The sequence below is a fragment of the Alligator mississippiensis genome, chromosome 1, assembly GCF_030867095.1.
Source record: "Alligator mississippiensis isolate rAllMis1 chromosome 1, rAllMis1, whole genome shotgun sequence".
In the NCBI taxonomy this organism is placed as follows: Eukaryota; Metazoa; Chordata; order Crocodylia; family Alligatoridae; genus Alligator; species Alligator mississippiensis.
The window spans coordinates 8,331,204-8,349,064 of record NC_081824.1 but is presented as its reverse complement, the minus strand read 5'-3'; the positions used below and the strand labels follow the sequence as shown (position 1 = coordinate 8,349,064).

At 49.1% G+C, this 17,861-nt stretch overlaps 1 protein-coding gene across 1 annotated transcript; it reads left to right on the top strand.

Moving 5' to 3' along the window:
- Positions 1-8,123: 8,123 nt before the first annotated feature.
- LOC109282701 (squalene synthase-like) lies at positions 8,124-11,586 on the top strand. The gene is made up of 2 exons (XM_019485520.2): positions 8,124-8,487; positions 10,310-11,586. The coding sequence occupies exons 1-2, from the start codon at positions 8,327-8,329 to the stop codon at positions 10,503-10,505; spliced, it is 357 nt and encodes a 118-aa protein (XP_019341065.2). The 5' UTR covers positions 8,124-8,326; the 3' UTR covers positions 10,506-11,586.
- Positions 11,587-17,861: the final 6,275 nt, after the last annotated feature.

Sequence of the window (17,861 nt, the reverse complement as noted above, 5' to 3'; positions counted from 1 at the left end):
AGTGGTTCGGAAAGGCATAAACTTCTGCAGGTAACATCATTTAGTCATGAAAACATGAAGAAGTTGCTCCCACACTTCGGAAATGCTAAAAGGCAGCATTTTGAGATGCACTACTTGCGAGGTGGTCTCCTTGGGTGTAGTAGGGCTAAAGCATTGAAAGGGCACCCCATGCCTGAAAGCTTGTCCAACAGCTCTGCCAGCTGTACAGCTGGTCCAATAAGAGATGTGCCTTGTGAGCATTTGCATTTTGAGGGGGCAGGGAGGGACTTTCCCCATAGGCTACAACAGCTGAGCTGCTCTAGAGTAGTTTGCTGCAGTCTGTCTAACCACTGGAGAAGCTGGTGAAGGACATGGTTGAGACAGAGCAGCATCCTCTTCCCTCCTCACCCCTGACCCAGTCTGCTCACTGGTGCCCACCAGCATGCCCACTTCACCTTGCAGAAGGCTGCTTGCACTGGGAGGCACAGGTGTGTCAGAAGGCGCCCAGTAGCCAGATGCTGAAGGATGCGCTTTTGCTTCACCCAGCCTGAGTGGAAAGGATGGTCCAATTGTTGGGGCCCTGACACGTGGGAGCAGAGGTGGGGTCAATTCCTTCCTGCATTGCAGGGCTCTGACTTATGGCACTGGCTCATGACAAACGTATTTGCTACTCCAGCCCAGGAGTGTGCAATCACTGGCACACTTCCATGGCCAGGTGCCTTTACTGAGCTAGGCAGAGGAGGAGGGTCTTATGGAAGGTATCTCCAGAATCAAACTGAGCAGGAAATCATTTCAAAGAGCCAGGCTGTTGTCCCTGCGTGACCTGGAAAGGTCCAGGCCAACTAGGTGGGCTGCTCCCTGTTTTAAGAATCCCGCCCAGGGCCTCCCGGTGCTCAGAGCCCCTCGGGAGCTGCGGGATGTGGCAGGGCACAGGCAGCTTTGCACGTACCCCTGCAGACACTTTGGCAGGTTACAGGGAAAAGCTCCAGCTGAGCAGTGGCTTAGAGCAGGCAGCAGCAGCGCCTGTAAAGCAGCGAGGAGTTAAATGAACAGAGCCTGGTCCAAGGCAGGCTGCTGGCACCGATTGATGCTGCTGGCTTTCCAATGCCACAGCCATCCTAGGATTCACAGGCTGGATCTGGCCTGTAGATGGTCAACCCCTGGTTCAGAGAAGCAAGCTGGGGATCTGCAGAAGTTGCCCCCTCCCTCAGTCTTCACCCAATGGGCAGGCAACCACCCACGAGGCCTGCTCTACAATGAATAGCAGCAGGGCACCCCCTCCCTTCCCTGCACAAGGCCACAGCCCAAGGGACTGGAGCAACCATTACTGGCAGCACTTTTCCATCTGTAGGTAATGAAGGCACCTCTCGCTAGTGGTTAAAGCGATTAAAAAAGCACAGATGAGGAGGAGGCTGGATTTCAAAACAACACAAAATACCAGAGCAGTTTATGATGCATACTAGGATTGTCTGTCAACTCATGCCAGGACTATGGTGTCCCAGCTAAAGGATGGGACTTTGTGGTTTAAAGTCATCGTCCTTGTTCTCATACGGTTCTGCCCACACCCCGCTCCTCCGCGAACACATTTCTAGCAACAAGACTAGGAGGTTTTAACAGATCTCCTACGCTAAAGAGACCCGAGTTGTGTGCAAAGCAGCCAGATCACCGCAACCTGCTCCTGCAGCCACTGCCATAGACACACTGAACCCTCTTTCCCCTCTCCACAACCAATGCCAAATGTGAAGCGTTGTCATCTTACAGGAGGGATACGAGGCTCCACAGCCTGCGGGAAGTGTGCCCTGGAGCCATGTCAGGAAGAGACGGGGACTGCTTAATAAGCATCTTGGTGGGAGGAGGACTGGAGGTGGGCGGTGGCAGCTGTCCTGGGCTATTTGTTGACAAGCCAGAGATGCTCATCACCTGCAGCTCCATGAGCTGGAGTTTGGGCTCCATGCACCACCTTAAACTGGCCATCTCACGGCCACCCCCCACACCTCTAGAGTCGAAATCCTCCAGCTACAGCAACAAATGCTTTAGGAGAAGTTAGAAACAGAGCAAGCAATGGACTAAAAGCTGTGAGCAGTTTTACAGCTAGGAGGGGCCTTTTCCATCTCTTTACAGAGCTGGCCCACCTCAGAAAGTACTGTGTCACTGCGTGTCCCTTCTCCCAGGAAGCAAGATTAGCTGGTAAAACCCAGGCACAAGGTTGTGGAAGTTTCTGTGCAGTGTGCGGCAGACATGCACATACAGGTCAGGATTTGCCAATACCCATTTGGGAATCCAGGCCTCTAAAGAGTTGCAGCACGCAGAGCATGCTGGAGACACGGGTTCCCAGGCAAAGCCCCTGTCACTGATGCTCTTTCATCAGAGATGGAAGAAACCCATGAGGCCATCTCGTCCCGACACCCTTCAGTTGATCACGCCGGCATCGCTCTTGCAAACGATGCAGCAACACACAAGTCGTCTCATGTTTCAAGAGTCCTCTGGGTATGATTATCGGTGGCTCCAACCTCAGGACTTGACCTACGGGAAGTCACTCATTTAAGCTCACGCTGCTAGGAGCGCAGACCCCGTTGCATGATGAACAGGCACCCGCACTCCCAGCCGATGATGAAGGGAGAGGAGAGGGATTTTGCTCAGCCAAAAGGTGGAAAATCCTGACCAGGCCTGTGGGAACTGAAAATAATGTGCATTTGAGTGTTGTTAGGGGGCTTTGACTGGTTCCAGTACAAGAGAGGGGATTGGGAGTGCCAAGTGCTGGTGGACTACCTGTGCCACGTGCTGGCAGAGCCTCCAAAACTCACGTTCTCTTTTCCTGCCCCAAGCTGAGTTGCTATAAAGAGGTGGAAACCAGTGTGGTCTCTTTTCTGACGCAGGTGTGGATGTTGCTGTCCATGCAGAGCTCTCACACGGGGCTGGCAGGTCTGCCCCAGAGGCCTGGGGGAAGCCATGTCCCTACAGTTCAGAAACAGGAGTGAATGGCATAGGGAATGGGGCTGGGGGTGTCCAGGACTCCCCCATGGGGTGCTTCCTCAGGATAACTGCAGATCGGTCTGGTCTCCGAGAGCGCATGAAGCCAGCTCCGGTGTGTCTTGTAGAGCAGGGAGGGGAGCCGTGGTGAGGAGCTGTCCTTGCTGCTCTCCAGTTTTCAATGGCCCCCACTCCACGAGCTGGCATCCAGTCCCCGTCCTGGGAGCGGGATTTGACTTCTTGCTGGGGAGAACAAGTGCAACCCAGACCTCCCAGCAGCAGACACGCAGCTCCGCTCCATTTCTCGGGGAAAGGCCACCCAGCCAGGCGCTCCCAAATCCTATTCCCCCTGCCCACAGCAATGTCCTCTGTCCCCAGTCCAGAGCTGCCCCAGATGTTGCTCTGCTCTCCGCTTTCCAGGCTTATGATCCCCGAAGCTGCTCTGCTGCCCTCTGCCCCCAGCACGATTCCTTCGGTCACCCCGGGCTTGTCCGTGGGCTCTCTGCCCCTGCGTGTCCCCCGGGTATGATCTGCGACTGTTGAAGTGTCAGTGACCCTGTTCAATTCCCTGTAGGGGACGTGGCTTCTGTCATGTAGGCCAGAAACTCTGGCTTCAGTGTCACGCTGCACCTTCTTGCCCCACGCACTAGCCTTATGGGCAAACTGAGGCCTGCAACATTATTACAACAGGAACACAGTTAACACAGCCATATTTGGATGCTTTACTTTCTGGGGTGATCTGACTCCAGCTGACTTCCTGCCTTTTGGGCAGAGGGCTGGACCCAATGATCTCATGAGGTTCCTTCCAGTCCTAACGTCTATGAAATCTATGAAATCAATGGCATGATGTGTTTCACAGCATCGCCCACGGCAATTCATGTTCATGTTCTCCAGGGCAGAACTGACCTAATTTTGGGCTGGAAAAGGAATTTGTGGCACTTTCATTCATGTATTGTCTCCTGACTGTGGCAGGGGAGGCAGGGGTTGGATGCAGGGAGCCTAACCCTCCCCTGGGCATTTTGCTGCCTGCCCATGTAGGGGTGGGGGATACCTCAGTACAGCACCTCCTGTCTGCCGTGTCAGTGTTGGTGTTGACATCAATGGGGCCAAGTTGGGATTTGTCTTTGCGTAATGAAATGTCAGCCATGTCCTAATTGGCTGCACAGAGCTGAGGCACGGGTAGCTGGTGGGTGCGGTGGGTTCCCACTGTTCAGCCTGCTGGTAGCCTCTGTTCCTGGCCACGCTGGGTACTTTTACACCCCACCCTGAGGGCTACATAGGAAAATGAATAGGATAGCAGAGATCCTGTAACTGCCCAAGCACGCTGGGCACATCATGTGAGCTGAGTGCTCAGGCAGCCTGGCCCAGCTGCACCCTAACACCGTCCCGCAAGGCAGCATCTTTAACTCTTGACTAGAAAAAATTTAGCTCACGCTCTACAAGATCATCCTCATCACCCCCAAAGCCTGCTGTACACTCTGACATCTCCCTCTTTGCATGACCAGATCTTCCCGAGGTCATCTCCAGAGTCTCTGCCCCCTGTTCATCAGCCAGCTAATGTTCCCTTGCCACCCATCCTCCATTGCCATTTGACCGCTGCAGCCATCTGTGCTTTGGCTTTCCCAACAAACATTGCTCCCTCCCTCCCCTCCATCTTTATGGCTCTCCATTGGTTCTCCTTCACCACTACATCAATTCTAGCTTCTCATGACAATGTTGGATGTCTTTCCTGCCTCTGCTGCTCTCCCCCTAATCGGCTTTTTCCTCCTTGCCCTGCAACTCAGCTTCTTTGCTCTGCTGCCAAAGGCTCTCTCCCAAATGCCTCTGTGTTTTGGACATAATGTTTTCAACCTGAGGTAAGCTATCCAGAGGCTGCACACTGCTGGTTTGTCTCTCCAGCTCAGGAAGGAATAAATACAACAACCAGTGGCAATTCAGCCCATTTCCAATAGCTACTTTCCCCGCTGCTATGGAGGTTTCCTTGCCAGAGCTGCTCTGCTCTTGCCACTTTTTGGTCTGTACCAGTCTGATGCTGGGGTAAAAATCCCTTTGGCACCCCATATGTGGCTAGCAGTCTGTCCCTGACTGGAGACACATCTTCTAGCCAGGAACCTCCAGGATTAAGTCCCATCAGGAACACTGGCACACCCCAGGCATAATCCCTAGCCTTCTTTGCAGCCAAAATTAGGTGGTGCTGAGGAAGGCGCAAAAAGCCCCTGGCACGTGTAGCAGCAGGAGGGGAAAAAAATACTCTCCTGGCCTCATGCAGCAACCAGCAAAGCCCAGAAGCATGGGCATAGTTACTCCTAGATTATCCCTGACCAATGCTTGTGAGACCTCTTCTTGAACACCTCCTCTGCCTCACTGTCCTGACAGTCAAGAAGTGTCTCCTGATGGCCAGTCGAAACCTGCTTTTCTGCATCTTCAGGTCACTGCTCTGTGTTTGGCTCTCTGCAGCAAGAGAGAAAAGGTGCCTTCCCTCTTCTGTACAACAGTTTTGTCAGGTCTTTACAAACTGCTGGCATGTCCTCTCTTAAGCACCTTTTCTGCAAACTGAACATGCCTATTTCCTTCAACCTCTCCTCGTATAACTTGCCTCCCAAGCCCTTTATCAGCATTTTTCTTTCTACCAGGTCTGTATTTCTTCTAAAAGGAGCTCTCCCCTACTAAAGCTCTGCTCACAAGCTGCAGGGACCTATGTAGAGGCCAGCCACCTGTTTCCAGGGACTGTGTCCAACTCTTCCTACAAATCCCTCCTCCAGACCCATTTCTGCTTACTCCATTCCCCATTGTTTCTAGGACAGTTTTTCTGATTCCCATCCTTTCCCTCCTCTGCATGGTCAGTCTAGCTGCAGTGGGCTGTGATCACTCCTGTGCTATGTTTTGCCTGAATAGTCAAAGTCAGGGTATTCTCCCCCTAATTTCCATTATGTTGCTTTGAAGGCTGGTTCTGAACTTTGGGAACGGGTGCTTCCTTGTCTTCTACAACTACTGGATACATTGGAGCTCCTCTCCCTCTGCTCAGACCACCATTGACATCCTGCCCGCTGAGATCCTTCGGGGACAGGCTCTGGAAGCCCTTCGCAGGTGGATGCCCGTCTGCTGCACCCTTCTGGACCGGAGATATTTCTTGGGGCTGGGTACGCTCCATCAAGGAGGAGGAATGGCCTCCAAGGATGGAGACACTATGGCTCAGTCTGAGACAGAGCTCAGATTTATCATTAGCTGTAGACCCCATGTGTTGTATGTCCCCCTGAGACACGAGGCTTGTAGTAGACCTGCTTGTTGCTATAGCACCTTCCATGGACAGTATAGTAATTTGGCTTAACTCCCTTATTAAAGAGTGATGTCATCCACAGGAAGTCCTGGGTTGACCATTTTGAGTTAGGGGTTAGTTGCGTTACAATAAAGGCTTAATGAGAGGAAAGCGTCTCCCTGCCTCTTCCTAAGATAGGGTTACCATACATCTGGATTTTCCCAGGCATGTCGTCTTTTTAGATCCTCTGATCTCAGTTCGGGTGCTTTTATAAAAATATGACCAAATGTTTGGGATTTTGGTCAGCTCAGCTTCAAAGTATTTTCTGGCACTTCCCGGCTTGCCCTAGCAAAAAGCTGCTTGGGCCTGGGGTCAGGGCAATTGGAGGCAGGACACACACACACACGTGTGTGCATGTAGCCAGGTAGGAGGTGGGAGCAGCCCAGCAGCTGGATACAGGTAAAGGCACCACCATATCACTGCCCCACCCCACAATCATATACCTTCTCTCCCTCCGCACAAAGGGGGTCTTCTTTTTTGGAATTGGAAATACAGTAACCCTACTCCAGAATGGGACATGGTGTCAGGAGTGGTGAATCCTGCCACCGACACGAAGTCGAACAGGTGATTCGCAACCAATGGATCAGACTCTTGCACCTGCTGAATCCAGCGCAGAGCAGAGCCCGGAGCCCCTACCTGCAGCAGAGCCCAGTGCAGCGCTGAGGCTGGCTAAGGAGACCATGCAGGCGCTCAATGTTGAACCACCACAACAGTCTGATTTGCAGCCCTCTCAATAGATAAAGCATTTTAATCGCTTCAGGGAAGTGTTGGGTCTGGACAAACAGATGGAAGCTTATCACATGAGTAGTCTTATCTACTCTCTGGGACATCACAAATGCAGAGAAAAAGCAATATGCTGCAGTGATAGAAGCATTAACCGATCATTTTCTGGGCAAAAGATGTGATTTATGAACGAGGCCGATGCAATCTCCATAAGCAGCAGGCTTCAGAACCTGTGGACAGATTCATCACATTTTTGTACACATTGGCTAAATATTACCAATACGGAGAGGTTAAGAGGAGCTAATTAGGGACCATTTAGTTGTGGGGCTTCATGATACGGAGCTCTCACAAAGACCTGTTCTTAGACAGAGCAGGGAAGAAAGGGGGCGGGCGGTGCAGCGCTCTACGTCAAAGACCAATACACGTCCTCGATGATGAGGATGGGGTGAGAGGAGGGGCAAACTGAGGCGCTGTGGGTAAGAATGCAAGGGGGTCGGGGGGAAAGGGACTCGACAGGGGGTGTCTACTACAGACCGCCTCACCAGGGGGATGAGCTGGACCGGGAAGTCTCAAGTCAGCTCACAGAGGGTGTAAAGTCAAGGGATGTGGTTGTCATGAGTGACCTAAAATACCCAGACATCTGCTGGGAGGAGCAGTCAGCCAGGTCCAACTATTCATAGGTTCCTAGCTGGGTTCCAGGACCTCCACCTAACCCAGGAGGTGCACAGTCCCACCAGGGGAAATACCCATTTTATACTTTTTTTAATGTCACTCCTTTGGTGACTCTTTGCTTTCAGAGTGGTCTCTCTGCTGCCAGCATACTGTCCATATTTTATCCTGTCAGCATATTCCTTTGTTCAACAGATCCATCAGGAGCACACCTCTTAATTTGGTTGTCTTCCAGTGTCTCACTTTGGGCACTGTCCCTTGGTCTCCTTTCTCACCTTTCATGAACATCTCCAATTGTTTCATCCCTCTGATTCAGCTGGTTAGTGCCAAGTTTACTTGATTTGAACTGATAACAAAACTATTACTACGTTGTGCTAGAAAAAAAAAAACTTCTCACAGTGTTTGAAAAAGAAAGAAACATCATGTGAGCAAACTCAAGGCCATAGGCTGCTTGCAAGAGGCAAGGCCAGCTGATGCTGCAAACACCAGCAAAATGAAAAGTTCAGATAACACTGAGGCTATACAGAACTTAAGCAATGATTAAAGAATATAAAAGAAAACTTTAAACAATACTGGAATTCATCACTCTACAAACAGGTGCAACTTTAAAGCATAAAAGATGACAAGCCTAACAGCAGCAGTGGGGCAAGGGTAGCTGCTGCCCTGAGCATGGCCCTCAGTGCTTGCCCAGCTTTGCCAGGCTCCCAGTGGCCACCTCTGCTCTGCCCACAGGGCAAGATCAGTGACAGCCTCAGCACCTGCTACCAGCACCTGGACCAGACAAGCCGGAGTTTCGCTGCCGCCACCCGGGCACTAGACGTTGAGCTGCGGTGAGTAATGCCTTGGCTGGGCATGGTGGCAGAGGGGTAGGGGGGAGTGGATGCCAGCTTAAAAAATCAAAAAGCAGGGCACCTTGAAATGTGCTTGTTTGAGCAGCCACTGGTTGCTGCTTTGGGCTCCCATTGCTGCTGCTTTCCACTCTGGCTCCTACTTGGTTCTCCGCACCTCGTCCTACGCACATCGCAGGCTGCTTGAGTCGCTGTGTGCATGTGTTCAGTGCTCAGCACAGCTGGCCCTTTCCCTTTGGGCTTCTGACCACCACTGTACTGAATCCTTTGAGAAGGTGTCTGTGTAGGGATGAGACACTCAGATTTGCTTTTCCTACCAGGGAAGGCAGCTAGGAAGCAGAGCAGGTCCCATGGCACAGAAGCACTGGGTCACAGTTCAGGGTGGAAAGGAGGAGAGCCTTCCCCTGGGGCATGCAGAGAAGCAGGACTGCCTGGTCTGCAGCACCTTAGCAGGGAGGGCCTGGGGAGCTGAGGCACCTTCAGGGCTTGTCATCCCCTGAGCAGCCCTGTGTCAAGGCACACAGTTCATGAATGCCTCAAAATTCAGAACAAAGGATTTGCACGGGTGATGCTTCCCACTCTGCTCCCCTCTCCCCAGCATATCAATCAGTCTTCTTTTTTCGCTTGTTTTAAGCAGGAGTTGAGGGACAGCATTTTGGGGGGTGCAGCACAGACCTGCATATGCGTGTGTTAAGGGCAGAGTTCCTGGCCCCGGGCCCCCCAGTCCTGGTCTGGTCTTGATCCCTCTTGGTACTTGCAGTGGCAGGAGCTGTGGCAGAGGGAAGCATCACATCTTCCCCTTCCCTCCCTCCAGGCAGGTGTTTTGTCCTGAGGAAGCTCTTGCAGAAAGGAACCGGGGCATGAACTAAAAGCACAGGAGCTCCTCCTTGGAGACACTTTTATTCCTCACTAAATGCCTCATTAGAGCACCTTGGGGATGACCTCAAGGCAGTGTCAAAGGGCAACTGAAGGGGAGTCCGCATGGCAGCTCCCATGTGATGGCATTTTCCCTTTAACTTACAGCAGCAGCTTTCCCTATCAGCAAACTTTTGCAGTGGTTCTGGCTCCTGGGTCATCATGCTGCTGGAGCTGGGGGGTTTAAATCGTATCGCTACCCTGGCTAAATATCCTGAGATTGGTAGAAGTGCGGCTGCATCAGTACAGCAGTATTTTGGGCTGCCATCAGACCTCTGCATCAGCATTGTATGTCATTTTGTTACTGATACAGTAGCTTCACTAGAAAGTGTATTAAAACCTCTGTATTGAAAAGAGGCAGCAGCCTACAACGCATGCTGGAACTGGCACATTGCAGGTCTCTCTGGGCACGTCTATACTTTCATTAATGCACCATAATTACGTTTTGCCGGCCATGCTAATGCACAGTAGAATTATTCTTCTGTGCATTAAGTGTCTCTTGTAGACAAGCCCCTTCTGTATGAACTATACTTTTAGTGATTGCCACAGCATTATCACATGAGACATGAGTATCATAATGGTTACCGCTGGGAGGATGCATGGTTCAAGAAAGATGAGTGATTACATTTGGTCCCCGTTATTGATTTGTGGATCCTCTTCTTCCATGGATGGATCTGAAAGAAAGATTGGCATCTGATTATTCTCGAAGGTCTGAATCTCGTGGTTTAAGCCTGTGTGTCTTCATGTGTTTGTCTCCCCTGAAAGTGTGGAAATGATGTGCAGAGCTGACAGTCTCTTACTTCTTGCCAAAACCTTGTGATACTCTAGAGCTGCCTGCCTGCCTAGCAAGTAACACTGAATCACAGGTTGCCTTTTTCTCCCACTGTAGTCACGCTGCCTGCATATTCTACCTGGTTCTCCGAGCCCTGGACACCACAGAAGATGACATGTCCATCAGTTTGGAAACAAAAATCCCAATGTTGCCTGTGTTCCACAACTACCAGTATCAGCCAGAGTGGAGGTACATGGAGAGCAAGGCAAAGGACAAGCAAATGCTGGAGGATTTCTCCACGGTAAGCCGGTAGCGCTTACTTCCACCCACAATACAACAGCCTGTGCATTTACTCTTACAGTTACCTTCTTCAAGCCTTCTTGCATCTTCATCCAACAGGATCAGACCCAGCCTGATCTAGTCCAGAGTCCCACACAGCGGGTAGGTGGTCTGTCCCTCCTGAGCTGTACTGTCACTGTTCCAGTGCTCAAAAAGTCAGCACAGAAAAAAAATGGTTTTGGCCTGAACCAAGCATAGATCGCCTGGTGTGATGGGTGTTCACAGGACACTGCTGAGGGCAGTGTCATTGGGAGTCCCTGCTTGGGTGTTGCTGAGTTTGCACAAAATAGAGGTGAGGGAGGCAGAAAACAGTGCTGTTTGCATATCTCTGGATCGTCCCAGGTGCTTCTCAGCACTCACGTCCCAGGCTGCAGCTGAAACAACAGAAGCCCCCACCTGTCACTATGCTGACACCCTGCTTTAAGCAGGCTTGCCACAGCCCAAGTCCACACTTGCATTGCCTGGTACCCACAAGCCCATGTGCTGAGGCACTGAGATGCTGCAAGGGAGGAGCGCATAAAACCAGATAGAGCAATAGCCTGAGTTTCTTGACTCATAGCTCCCCAGATCTGTACAGAATAACTGGCGCATCGCTGTAAAGTATTAGGTATGTAAAGAAACGGCAGGATCTATGTGATCAGTCACTAAACCTTGGAGGTCCAGTTAATACCAGGCTCAATACTAGTTACTGGATGTATCTACACATGTATTTACTGCACAATAAGTAGGCTGGTGTCTACACGTGCATGCATTAAAGCACAGTAACACTTAAAGTTAGTCCCTAGTCAGTCCACACTGCGCAGTAACACATCTACACAAGCATTACTGCATAGTAACTAATTGGGCATAAATTTGCTGCCGGTATAATTAGTGATGCATCAATCTATTTATTTATTGGTTCATTATTTAGTGGGGGTAATTTGCATGCCTTCCCCTGGTATAAGATGTGTCAGAGAAGCCATTCATCTTTAAGCCACCATCGCCGGGTTTATGTTGTCTAGCATTATTTGTTTTATTGTATCAGCTATATTTTAGCCTGGAAATAATTAAATACTGTAAATAGTTTTATAACAGTCTGCAAGCTTGTTTGTTTGTCAAGGGAGGCTCTCCTCTCAGGGAACCTGCTGCAGTTACCCAGGGAGCTAGGCAGGGCCACCACCTACTGGGCACCCCAAGATCCCAATATTCAGGTGAGGGTTCGGGTAACATCATACCCCAGAGTTACGAGTTACTCTTTTAGGGACTCCAGTACATGTCCCAAACTTCATTACAATGCAGTTTTGCTACAGATCTCCTGGAAACTGTGAAAGAGTAGTATCCACCAGAAACTGCCAGACAACAGTATCTACACACAGCATACTTCATCAGTAGGCTTCAAAGCACCATACAGTTATCACTGTCTCTAGTTTACATAAGAGGAAACTGTGGCACGGAGCGGTAGTGACTTGGACAGTGTCACTCAGCCAGATGTGGGTAGAATTGGCAGTGGAGCCACAGTCTCCTGGGCCCTGGTAATCTCTCTTATTCGGCATCTGACCAAAGGGAAGGTTAAAATGCATTTTGCTTAGTCTTATTTCCCGTGCTTGGAGATGAGAGCCAGTGCTGGAGGGCTCTTTCCTTGGGCAGACAACAGCAAAACAAGGTTGCATGGTTGGAAGTGGAGGTCACCAAAATATGGACTTGAAAATAAGATGGTTGTTTGGAAGATGGGGAGTGATTAACTATTGAAATATTTTGCTCACTGGCTGCTTCTTTAAGGCTCTGGGCGGTGCATGTGCAGTTGGCCTGCGGTGTTACAGACAGAGAGAGACACAGCCAGAAGTGATAAGACTTTTATTATATTTGTATTTTGAATTATTCCTTCTGAGCCGCAGATCCGTGCACTTGTCTGCACTGAACGTCATCCTGTCAGCTCCAACCCAAATTTCCAGTCTGTTGAGATCCTTCTGAATAGCTCTCACATCCTCCAGGGAATTCACAATCCTTCACAGTTTTGTGTGATCTGAAAACTTGAACAAGAAGCTTTCTATGCTAGCATCCAAATTATTAATTAATGTATTGAACAGCACTGGGCTGAGGACTGGGCTGCTGGACTCTACTCAGTCTCTTGCCATTTTGACACAGATTGCCCTTTTCTTGCAGCTATTGAGCCAACTATCTATCCACCTTATAGTGGTTTTGCCCAGCCCACAGTTATCCAGCTTGTTTGAGAAGGTCAAGCTGGACCTTGTCTAAAGCCTTGCTGAAGTCCAGATATCCACAGCAGTCTCTTCATCCACCCAAGTAGCAATTTTGTCAAACGAGAAGATGAAGTGTGACGTGATTTGTTGTTAGTAAATCCATGCTGGCTCTTTGTCATCAGCCTTTCCTTCTCCAGAAGCTTGCAAATGGCCTTTCCTAGGATGTGCTCTAGTAACTTCCTGGCTATTGGAGTGAGGCAAACTGGTTGTAGTTCCCTGGATCTTCCTTTTTGTCTGGTTTTAAAGAGAGGCACTACATCAGCTCTTTTCAAGTCCTCTGGTACCTGGCCAGTCTCCCACAACTTCATGAAACCTTTGCCAAGGGCTCAGAGATCTTCTCTGCTAGTTCCTTCAGTACCCAGGGTGAAGTTCATCTTGCCCTGCTGACTTGAATTCATTCAGGCCAAACAAAAGGTCTCTTACTGTCTCTTTTGCAGCCACAATGGTCCCTTCTTTTTGTGTTTCCATCGTGCTGGGACAGTTTCTTGTTGGGCTTCCAATACTGTGCCCCTTAGAAACTCCCAGCCCTCCTGGGTGCCTTTATCCTTCAGTCTATCCCTGCCAGGACACCATGTCTAGTCGCTCTTTGAGTCAAATGAAATTTGCCTGTTTGAAATTCAGCAGAATAATTGTGCTAACCTCATGCTTTCCCTGCGCCAGGACCTGGAATTCAAGGATATTCTGATCTCTTCCTCCCTAGTTACACATCACCTTCACGTTCTCCACCAGGTCTTCCCTGGTGGTCAGGACAAGATCCAAGACAGATGCACCCCTCCTTGTATCCTTCGCTTTCTGGAACTGAAAGTTGTCCTCCATGTGTTAGGAACTGGCTTGCCATTTTATGCTTGTCTATGCTGTTCTTGCACCAGATGTCCAGAAAATTGAAGTCTCCTGTCAGTGCCGTCTCATAGCTTTTGGATAGATTTGTCACCTGCTTGAAGCGTGCCTCCTCCACGTCCTCTTCTTAATTTGGTGGCCTATAATAAATCCTCACCTTTATAGCAGTGCTGCATCTTTCACCTCTCATCTACACCCTGAAATGAAATCTTCGTAATTTTTTTTAATGAAATCTTCATAATTTTACAAGGAGGAAACACGTTTTACCACCTGAAACCCGAGACCCTGCTCCTGCCTTTGTTCAAGGTCATTTGCTTATCACAGAGCCTAGAGATGCCTCACCACATAAGGAATCCCAGCCCAGAAGAGCTTTTCATCTTTTTCCTCTTCTGCGAAATAGGAAACGCCATAACCAGAGACAAATATGACTACATCCTGCTTGCCCCCAAACAACTTTGAGGTAAACAGACTATTCCAACTTTTCTCTGAGCATGCTCTGCATAAAACAAACTCTACCAAACAGAAGGTTTTACCACCTTCAACTCTCCTATGAAATATGAACTTTCATTTCTACCCAAGAGAATTTTTGTGATCTTTTCTCCAATGCCTGAAGAAGGGTGTTTGCGGCCGAATAAATATATATATATATATATATATTTGCAAAAATCTAGTTGGTCTAATAAAAGACATCACCTCTACCATGAGTCCTGATCTTCACCCAGATGCATTCTGCCTTGCCATCTTCTTCCAACTCAACCAGGGAACAAGTGTATGCATGTTTGCCACTTTTTCGCCCAACCCTGTCCTTCCAAAACAGCGTAACCCTCCATGTCAACATTTCCATCATGAGAGCTGTCTGTGTGATGCCAGTCGGATCATAGTTATTTCCACAGGCTGCAGCTTTCAGCTCATCTTGATTATTCCCCATATTTCTCCCATTTGTATATGTGCACTGGCCATAGCTTGAATATTGTTGGAGCATGCCCTTCCACTGATTGACAAATAAAGCTTCTGTTTGTATCTTTAGCAAACCAGGTTAACTGTGAACTTGTTGTGAGCACACTTAATTGCCATTTCAGCCATGCAGCTGCCAATCTGGGGATCTCTGAGATCCTCATTATCCAGTGGCTACGATTTTTGCAAGGCATCTCCAAAGCCCAGCTACCGACGTGATCCCTTTGGAGGATTTAAATGTGTCTTTGTCCAACTGTGAAGATGTCTCATCCCAACCTGTGGCTACATGCCACTTCCATCTTCCTTTGTGAACATGGCTTGTTTTTTATCCTGCAAATTACTTCACCAGCACTGTGAGAGGATACCCTAAAGGCTCCACAACATGTGCAAGCTATTGCATGGAGGATGAGATTCCTTATGTGTACAGTAATTGCTGTTCTTTCCACACGGACCATCTCCCTACATCCCCCATGATTCACTCTCCATTCTTCCTACTTTGAAGTCCTTGCATGGTGAGTAGTGTAGTGAGGAAACAGGGATATTGTTGGGGCAGCTCCATCCATCCTTCAGACCCGGGCTGGAGGCACAAGTATGTGGAGGACACCGGTGGTGTCCCATTGATCACTGCTAATGAGACCCTCACTCTTACACACTGGGTGTGCCCCCACTCACAAGGGGATATGTACAGCGGCTAGGTCTCTGCAAGGACACAGGCTCTTGTGCAAACAAGCATCCTTTTTATTTTCTAGAGAGATTGTCTTGCTCAGTTCAACAACAAAGGTGTGGTTAGGGGTGTCGTGAAAATTTGGAAGGGACAAGCTGTCACTCTGATGTGAGATGCCACCAACATGCAGGCCTTCAAGGCTATTATGTACCAGTATTTGGAAGAGGTAAGTTGGGTGGTTGTTCTGACTGATTTTTGTTTTTCTTCAAATGTAACCATTCATTTTTCTGCCCATAGTGATACACTGGTAGGGCTAAGTTGGTGAATCCACCTTAGAGCTCTTCCAGCCATTTAGTAGGTGTCCTGTGTCAGCTAATATTGCTGAATGCAGTCTAGCAGCCAAGGACAGGACACCACCCACCAGCAGCTTAAAATAGTAAAGTCTGGGAATGTAACTTTTTCCTTAATGTGGTCCCTTCCAGCCATGCTTTTCTGTGATCCTATGATGCACTACTGTACTATCAAAGTACTTGTGATGGAAGCCTTCAAGGAGGGTTGGAGGGTGTGGCAAGACAGATTTAGACCTATGGTCTCCAGAGGAATCATGTTCACATGATTAATGGCTAGTGAGCCCCTAGTAGTGTGAACCATGCAGATAAATACTCACACAAAGCGGGTTACTTTTACCATGCTACCTTGAACTCTGACAGGAACTTGTCCATGTGGATTCATGATGCTCCTTCCCATGGATGTGGAGTCCTTGGAGTGGGTTTTGGTATTGAGGAAGGGGCTGAGTGTTGGTCAGGGCTGCTTAGCCCCTAATGCCCTTGGATGCGGGTGGGAGGAGGGTGGCATGTTAGATGTGTGTGTACAGCCTCTGACAGGTGTCCCATGAAAAAAGGAACTCCTGTACCACCCCCACAGTGGCAGAAAATGGATGCTGAAAGGCAGTGTGAACCGGGTACGTCCAGGGTTTTATCCACTGTTTCTCTCTCACTTGCAGCCTCCAGCATTTAAGATCTAGGAAGTTCTCATTCAGGGGCTATCTCCCTGACTCCTGTGCTCAATAGCTACCGCTGTCCTTTTCCTTCAAGATTTCATCCAAACCCTCTTTTTGTGTGGCACGCTGACTGCTAAGCCATGGCTTCACTCCCAATGTCAACAATGCTGGTGTCAGTGGGATGTACAGTTTCCAGAGAACTGTTTATAAGTCTGACCTTGTCTTCCTTAATGATGGTTTCCCTGCCTTCTGGCTAGGATATTTTTTTTTACATGGAAACTGAAGTTGCCTTTACTTTGCTTGAGATTTTGATGCCCTATTTCCATAAAAAGCTGCGTGACGTGGGACTTGTGTTCTCCCAACTCCGTTTCTTCTCTGTGTGCATGTTCTTATTCCCTCTTGCTTGGGAATTGGAGGAGATAGCAGTGTTTCCAGCTAGCGACAGGAAGGTAACACCTCCTATGACAGATGAAGTCTTAAGGACAGAGGGCAAAGCTCTGGCTGACTTCTGACTCTGCCTAGTATTGGTGGTTGTCCTAAAACACTGAGATGAGTGGAAAAGATCTCGACAGCCCACTCTTGTACTAAAAGACTGTGCAGAGATGTCAGCCTTAACCATACGAGCTTTTATCATGAATCACATGTTTTAAGGTGCAATGATTTTCTTAAAAGGCTCCTGTTTTTTTTTTGTTTGTTTGTTTTTGAAAGGTCTGAAATGCCAGCAGATCTCAGACAGCATTTGCAATGCGGATTTCCCCCCTACCCCTCCACCCCAGCATTGCTGTTCAGGGAGTAAGGAGAACCCGGTCGGTTCGGTAGTGATCCTACCCACCTTGCCCTGCCCCGTCTGGTCTGAGCAAAGCCATGTTGGACCAGGACTGCTTGCTGGGTGCACAGACACTGTCCTGTAGTCCTGCTTCTCAGTTGCATGCACAGCTATTCCTAACAGGCTAATCCTGGTGTCCACTCATCCACAGGCCTTTGCACTGGTGGCACCAGCAGCGTCTTAAAGCCCAGAATCATGGGCTCTGACTGCCATTGCCTACTGTTAGGATCTAGACTGAGCTACATCTTGCTTTCCATGAAAAGCTTCTGCTACCAGGAGCAGCCTGTTCTCTCTTTTTATGTCTGTTCTGATGTGCTAAAGTGAATCTGTTTAGAGCCAGCACAAGTAAGCATCCACTGTGATAGCAAGAGCAAGGGCACTGAAGCCTGGCTTTCACGGGTCATGGCAAGACTGGTATGCACAACATCCCTCCTCTGTGAACATTTGAGGTCTGTTGGCTTTCTAAAACTCCCCACAGCACTGAGACGTCCTGTGAACCCAGCAAGGATGTCTAGGAGCGTATGTCCTGTGAACTAAGCTATGGGTAAAGCAAACATCCTCTAACTCTGTACAGCCTCCTGTCTTGTCAAGAATAAACGGATTTCTTTGCAACAAAAGTGCTGTTTTATTATTAGTCTGAAGTGAAGCAGAAGGCAGGACAGGGTGGCACCTTAGATACCAACTAGTGCAGAAAGGCATAAGCTTCTGTAGGCAACATGAAGCTTATGCTTGAACATTACTGAGCCAGTAAGAAGCTGTTCCCACCCCTTGGAAATGCTGAGACAGCCCGTGAAGTGCAATATTTACAA

What these genes read in the sequence shown, in the direction of transcription:
- LOC109282701 (XM_019485520.2), top strand. Translation starts at nt 8,327, where the DNA reads ATGGCCCTCAGTGCTTGCCCAGCTTTGCCAGGCTCCCAGTGGCCACCT. An exon ending in GCACTAGACGTTGAGCTGCG is followed by an intron (nt 8,488 to 10,309) that starts GTGAGTAATGCC and finishes CTCCCACTGTAG; the next exon opens with TCACGCTGCCTGCATATTCT.